The 7,332-nt window shown below is 45.6% G+C and overlaps 1 protein-coding gene across 1 annotated transcript; it reads right to left on the minus strand.

The window, feature by feature from the left end:
• On the minus strand, positions 1–6,677 carry LOC149339566 (venom protease-like). The gene is made up of 6 exons (XM_089550512.1): positions 6,590–6,677; positions 4,663–4,751; positions 3,160–3,257; positions 2,497–2,789; positions 1,866–1,999; positions 1–192 (listed from the first exon to the last, which is right to left on the minus strand). The coding sequence occupies exons 1-6, from the start codon at positions 6,675–6,677 to the stop codon at positions 1–3; spliced, it is 894 nt and encodes a 297-aa protein (XP_089406638.1).
• Positions 6,678–7,332: the final 655 nt, after the last annotated feature.

Raw genomic sequence — 7,332 nt, forward strand, 5'->3', positions numbered from 1 at the left:
TCACAGTCTGGCGATGTTGTCCCGGTCGGTGCTGTCCGCCGATATGTGGTCCATGATCCAAGGGAGAAACGCCGTGACCCGCGTGTAGATGCCGGGCGTCTTGGGCAGGGCGCAGCCGTCGCCGGCAGCCACCACACCCACGACCACAGAGCGACGATGATTCACAGCAAGGAGGGGTCCTCCGGAGTCGCCCTGCGCAGGAGTTCGTGATCAGATCTTGTTGTCACGTCGTATAGTTCGAACAGGAACAGGCGCGGGCATTTAGTGAAAGCTTCTGGCGAAAATTACGTCTGTACAATAATACCAGCCGCATCAGAAAGAAACGGAGTATGCTCGTTGCATCTGAATGTGCTGGCATCCGGGATATTAGAAATGCGTGAGCTATATAAGCCGCTCACATGTTGCGCCTATGTGTTTGCATATAGTGACGATATTTCTGCTAAACTCCACTCTGTTATGCATCATTGCACACTGCTGTACTTTTAACGCTGGTCGTGCAAGTTGAAGCAATATAACTCTGAGGGGTTATTAACTTAGCCGATGAGCTTGCACAAAGCTACTGGTATGTGCGAATAAGCATGCAGCTGCATAGCATGCGATGTTCTATGGACACTGTGTGCCTGTTTATTGAACCGAAGTTTTTTTGTAATTAGAGCTCTTAATTGCTATGACTAAAACATTAAGGGTAGACGAAAGAAGATGGGTATGTTGTGCTTGCATGTATTCCAAGGTTGCGTCGAAATTCTGTTTTCTTTCATAGGAGATAGGTTTGGGCACGTTATTAGTCAACTTGAAATGTACTAATGTGAGAAGCTGGAGAACTGCTACTGTTATTCAGGTGTTGCTACTGGCATATATGTGCCGATAACTGTCCTGAGCACAGAAAGCAAGAAAAAACATTTAGATATATTAAGGCATTGCGTAGTGCATACTTTCAGCAAGCGAATGGCACGGCTTGTAGATGACAACTCATGTGGGCAGCAACGAGATTGCCTCCGCTGTGAAAGATAATTTGGGAGGGAATTTTTACGAAACTTCCAGATCGTCCCGACAACGACCATGCTATTTCCTCCCCTTGATTTTTTTTTTGTTTTTTGCTTTTTTTTCAAACCAATATTTTAAGCTAAGGCGAAAAAATATTGTGTAGTAGCCTGCCAGTGTAGCTCGTCTTGTTACTTGCCGTCATTGAAAAAAACAGCCACGATGTGCAGGAACCTCACTGATGCGCATGTCCAAAGAACGTACTGTTGCTGCGGTACTGGCGTTTTATACCGGTACTGCAGTTTTGTTAGTACTTTGGACAGGGTTATTTGGAGAGATATTGGAGAGGCCTTTGCCCTGCAGTGCGTGAAGTCAAGCTGATGATGATGATGATGATGATGACGGTAATTTAGCTTGTATTTGGCAAAACTACCTATTCTACAATAATTAGCCTTAATGTTTACAATCGAGTGAAAACACAAACTCAGGAATGGGTTTGAACTAGTGCTTCAGGGCTCTTTTAAAAGGCATAGCCACCGTAGCACCAGTCGCTTTTCATATGATATAACTGCAGATTGCAAGTGTAGTGGAAGCTTCAATTGGCCAGCAGTAAAACTGATGCGTTGGGCAAGAAACAGTTTTCTGCCTTTATTTTTTGTTAGTAAGACGGAAGTGGAAACTTTTATTCTGAGTAAGGTGTATTTGAATCCTCATTCTTAAAGAAGAATACATTTAGTGCAGCGGCCAGCTACTGGGTCTAAAAAGTCCTTAGTTCGCTGGAAAGCTGGCTTGGAAGTTAAGCTAGCCAGTTTGGAAAGGCAACGATTCATCTCTTGAGAAAGTGGAGGTGTGAAGAATATAAAGTGAAACTTGAAGGTACTTACATGGCAAGCGTCCTTTCCACCTTCTTCGAGACCCGCACACATGTGGTTGTCGAGGACTCGCATCGAGTGATTTTGAAGCCAAGTGTTGCAGATATGGTTGTCGAAGACGGTCAGGACCGCCTTCAGTGGAACCACTGGGTAATAATTCGTAACACAGAAAAAGTGAACAAATCGTTACCATGAATTTAACAGGCAAATCAAACATGTGGATTTTTTTTTATCGCAGCAGTATTTTAAAATAGTGTAACTGCAGTAGTACATGCTTGTATTTCACGCTTTGTGTTAGTGAATAGCACAAGACGTTTTGTGACTTTATGTCATGGTTCTCAAAATGAGATATTGCTTTTCTGTGATCCAATGATGAGCTAAGCAAACGGCACGAGGTAACCGCTTAGAGAGTACAACATTCTCCTTCTTCAAGTTGATGAAACACAGAAGAAAGAAAAGACTATGTGAGAGGTATGCAAGACAGAGAGATATATAAAGAAATGCGACACTTTGACTGGATATAAAGCTTTATGAAGGCCCATAAGTCACACTGAAACAAAATCATTAACAATTCTCGTATCTTGTTTTTCGGGATTGGTTATCGAGAGAATGCCAGTGACCGTCAGAGGTGGGAGTGTCTCACCTGGTGTCTTCGGAACATCCTCGGACACCTGTCCCCAGCCGACTACGGTGACGTTGATGCCTGTGGTGTCGGCCAACGTGAGACTCGGCAGGCAAGCTGGCTGCGCGTATTCGCTGTACTGGATCTTCTGGCTCAAGCGAACCAGGGCGATGTCGTTGTCGTACTTCTTGACCTTGCGGTATTCCGGATGCATGACTAGCCGGTCGATGGTGTAAGTCACGGCGGGTGTGCGCGGCTCCTTTGTGCGAAGGTTATACTCCGCGACGCGAACCACGAAGTTGGACTTCGTGTACCTGCGAGTCAAAGGGGCAAAAACGGAAGCGCAAATATTACTTTTTTTACGGCAGATCAGATCATTAAAACTGCTGTCGGACTGACCTAGTTTCAACGCGATGGCATTTGGCGTTTGAAGAACGATGAAGCTCATTACAGAAAAGTGGTGCAATTGTAAACAACTTATTCGAATGGTATTATTGACATAATACTTTTTCTTCTTTTTGTTCACTACGGTGCAGTATTAGTTTTCTTTTGCTGGGACAGTTATAGAGCAGTAAATATGAAAGAGAAAGTGTTACTAGTTGTAAAAAATAATGAAAACTTAATTTTGAAATTTCTCCTGAAGCAGTATATAGCATTTCTGGGCGCTACACATCCTATACTCACCCGTAAAAACAATGAGCTGCGGTAAGGATCCACCTCTCATTCAGGATGGTACCACCACATTTGTTTTCCCCAAGTGATGGCACGAACTGTATGGATACCTGCGAAACGCCATTACATAGTGCTTAAATTACAGCTTCAGCATGGAGAGACATAACCAGTTTAAAAAGACTATAACGCAACACAGACTAGACAGCTTTGAAGCCTTCAGTTTTGATGTGAGAGGCAGCGTTTTATCATGCAAAGGACAGACCTTACAAGACAAATATTGGAAACTATGAGAATAGCCTTGTGCAAGAAGAAGGTTTAGCCGTACGGGCTACTCGTAAAGGAAACCGAAGCAGCTTCGCTCAGTGCAAAGAAAACAAAAAAATTTGAATGCAACATGCTTCCAGTTCGCTGCAACACAGTATTTCCACCGCATTAGATCTAAGCTCTGTTAGTGGTAATTTGCAACACCTAATACTGCGCCAGAACGTTATTTTTGAGGAAGAAGACCAATTACTTTTATGTTTTTGTCTAGTGCATAATCATACTCTACCACACTGTAAAAAGAAAATAAATAAATTTCAGATGACCTAATATGTATTCTTATGAGCGTGTGGAGGTCGAAAGGAGTCCCAAAGTATCGCGACCAAGCTGTGCGCCCCGAGGAGATAATGTCGGCAGCCGCAAAGTTGTCAGCCCGAAGTGGCTTACGCAACAATTTTGGACAAAATCATTTTTGAACAAGAAACCTTTGATGAACGCAATTTTTTATATAATGTAAGATTTAACTATAACGACTAATTCATATATCTGCCGATTACCTGACTGCAGGCTTGCTTTTTTTTGCTATTAACGTTTTTGCTATCGTCAAAAGCGTTCCCCTCTGGTTTCTTTATGGAGGTCATAACTGTTCGATGCGATCGAGAGAAACATTATAAAAGATATATTTTGCAACATATCTGAAGAATGGACCAATACATTCAATATTTTCATAAAAGTATCGTACAATTTCACAATTTTAAAAATTTTTTCTTAGAATGTTGGACATGTCTTCACAAAAGCAAATTTTCTTTTTCCGAATGTCATTTCAGGGGGCAGCCATGTGTTCAAGCGCAAAGCGTATGTTTCTCGTTTTGGTACAACCTATAAGCCACCAAGACAAACTTCTATGATACCACGCCCATATAAAAGTGTTGCTTCAACTCTCAGTTGTTCAATATTGAGCGAGATCAAAGAACTTACGCAGCATTTGCGTATCAATAGATTGGTTATATGGCAATTTTTCTTGCGCGCGTTGTAGTGTCGAGAAAAAGATTTCAAAACAGATAGTAAAATGCAAAACACGCGTAATTGGAACACACGTTAGCCTGGGAACGCTTACAGGACATGTCTTAAGGACCGCGAGAAATGAGCATATCACGGGGCCTGTTTTATCTCGAATGTATTTGAAATGAGGCACTTCTTCGATATAAACGATATTTCGATTAAAACGCTAGTAGAGCTGCAACGCTGACTTACCAGCCAGGGGAATTCTCCATCGTATGCGACCTGGCCCCCGACCACCCGAGCACGTCTCGCAGTCCGAATGCCGCAAGCCCGATGGGGGACTGTTGTGAAAAAAAAAAAAAAAAATATGGCTTGAAAAACTTATTAAAACAAACATAGCGCCGGAGGAACCAGCATTTTGATTACTCGAAAGCAGCGTATTCTTCATTGCGTTTCATCTGAGTATGGCCATTCGGAAATATGCACTTAAAATCTGCACAATGATATGAGTTAACGCCAGCAAACATGGAATGATTCAATCTGTTTAATATTCGAATATGGTCCTCAGACCAAATTCCAGAAACTAAACATTCCGACGGTTTTGAAGTTCAACTTCTTCTTATTTTCTTTACCCTTCATTGTCCATGAGAGAAGTATTTTGCGGCTCCAAAGCAAACGACACGCAGACCCAGGTCTAGCTAAACACGCTCAACACATGCTCCTAAGCCAAAACTCTCGCCCTGTGCGAGAAAGGGGCGCCGCTTCCATAACCATTAACACGGCGAAAACGTTAGCGACGAACTGAAATGGAAAAGTACGCTGGTCCGGCCCGTTAAACGGCGCGCAAAACACGTGCTCATTGTTATGTCGCTGGAGCGTATGCGATTGACCCAATTCGGCAAAGCTAATTGCGCTCTTGGCATCCCAGCGACGTGTACACACACGCACACCTCCGCGGTGCATCCGGCGACTTGGGCAAATGGGCCATCAAAGGGGTTGCTCTAGGCAATCTCGCGCCCGTTATGCTCTCCCCCGCTCCCCTCTGACTCCCCTCGCGTGCCGGCAGAAGTACGCGGGTTATGCCATAGCGGAGCGGCCGTAATAGAGCAGCCGCTACCACCATTTATGCGCCTTGTGCAGAGCGAGCGGTTGGCTACGATCTTGCCTTTACAAAGCTAAAGCCGCAAAACGTTTAATGCGTTCCGGACATACGTTCCACCGTTTCCGATTCCCCAGTCTTTTCGAAATGAGCCTTCCGGAGGGCCGAATGATTTAACTGATTGCGAAAAATAAAAATGAAGCACGTGCTCCTTTAGTTAATTACCAAGTGTTGACCTTGAAATGGAGCGTACTCTAATCGCGATCAAAGGACCACGCAACGTTCTGATAGATGGGAGTATCTGCGCCGTTGCAAAAGATTATGATGCTCAATTATTCCAGCGCATATGCCTCTGGGAACTTAACAGCGGCAGTTAGTTTCTACAAGGTGAGAAGTTTTTCTTGACATGATGGGCAAGTCGGGTAGAAACGTGTGCTGAGTTTTGCTCTTTGCGACAATTGCAGCAACAGATTGCCGTGCCTGCCCAAAAAGCTCACTCAGGCCATAAGAAAGCGCGAACAAAATCATCCGGAACAAACCTTCCTTTCCGGAACGAGACAAAGCCTGGACTTGAAAGCAACACGCTGTGTCCTACGGATACATCGTTTAAGAAGGATATACGCGACGATATTACGTTTCAACGGGAAGATTTTAAAATCATTCTTCTGTAGGCTCAGCTCAAGAAAAGAAAAACGGAAACATTTTTCATTTCCGGACGGAAGCAGGATGCTCTTGATGTACAAGCCTGTATATCCGGTTTTGAAGCTTGGGAATCCTTATGCACTAATTCTGCTCTAATGCCAAGAAAGAAAGTAAATTAGCCCAGTCAGAATCAAGGTCAAGGTACACCGGAAGCTAGTATGAAGCCTGCCCCTGAAAACTGCAAAGGGGGTGCTTCTAGTCTCACGGTTAACGAGAATGCTAGCACTGAATTTTCACTGACACTAGAGCACGTCCGCTTCCGTGGTCGGTAGTCCGGTCAATGGACACCGGAAGTAAAATTCCCAGCTACGGAAGCACAGATAAAGTCCGGCGGGCTCGAACACGCGGATGCCGGACAGCAGGAGAGCGGCCGCTCACCCATCGCAGCGGTGCCTCTCGGCTCATCCAGCAGCCATAGCACAAAGACGAAGACGCCGAGCAGGCGGACTTGCACTTCTGGCAGCATGCGGACTTGCGTTCCGGTTCCGGTGCTAGCGGTGGCAGTCGGCTTTGCGGGCTGTGCAGCGACGATGGCACCTTCGAGTTTCTCGGCGCGCTCTGATCTTGGCGGGCTTCGGCGGTGTATTTAAGCATGGGCACCACACAACGTCTCCTCGAGTGTCCTTCCAAATGTGTCATGAATCTACTGGCCCAGTGTTCGGCACACGTTGCGTCGCTCGCGCGCGCGCAGCGCTCGGGACCCGTGAGAGGAAAGAGGTTTTCATTGACCCATTTTTTCCTACGAGATCGGCAATGGAACATGGCACACCTCCGCGCGCGCGCAGCATTGCTCGCGCCGATTTGCCCCTCGCCTCATCCCGCCTTCTCGCCATGATAGCGCTAGCGATACGGGCAACACTTTCGCCCGCTTCCGCCGCCTCCTCCTCGGTCCTTTCTCTCTTTTTTTGTGTGTTTTTCTTCCTGTTATCTTGGTTGTTGCGCATCTGCCTAGCTTTCCGCGCGCTGTTCGTTTCATGTTGTTCTTACCCCTCCTCTCAAGCGCGAGGCTGAAGAGAGTGCGAGCAACCATGGATGGTAGTGACAACACCCAAAGTCCGCCGCGGTGTCCTCTCCTATCAGTGGTGAGATGGCGAGTGATTTCGTATTTTCGAGGGCAGCGG

Source organism: Amblyomma mixtum, chromosome 6, assembly GCF_055824585.1.
Source record: "Amblyomma mixtum isolate Tamu chromosome 6, ASM5582458v1, whole genome shotgun sequence".
NCBI classification, from domain to species: Eukaryota; Metazoa; Arthropoda; class Arachnida; order Ixodida; family Ixodidae; genus Amblyomma; species Amblyomma mixtum.

What these genes read in the sequence shown, in the direction of transcription:
- LOC149339566 (XM_089550512.1), bottom strand. Translation starts at nt 6,677, where the DNA reads ATGCTGCCAGAAGTGCAAGTCCGCCTGCTCGGCGTCTTCGTCTTTGTG. An exon ending in ATGGAGAATTCCCCTGGCTG is followed by an intron (nt 3,258 to 4,662) that starts GTAAGTCAGCGT and finishes GGCGTTTCGCAG; the next exon opens with GTATCCATACAGTTCGTGCC. An exon ending in GGATGTTCCGAAGACACCAG is followed by an intron (nt 2,000 to 2,496) that starts GTGAGACACTCC and finishes ATTATTACCCAG; the next exon opens with TGGTTCCACTGAAGGCGGTC.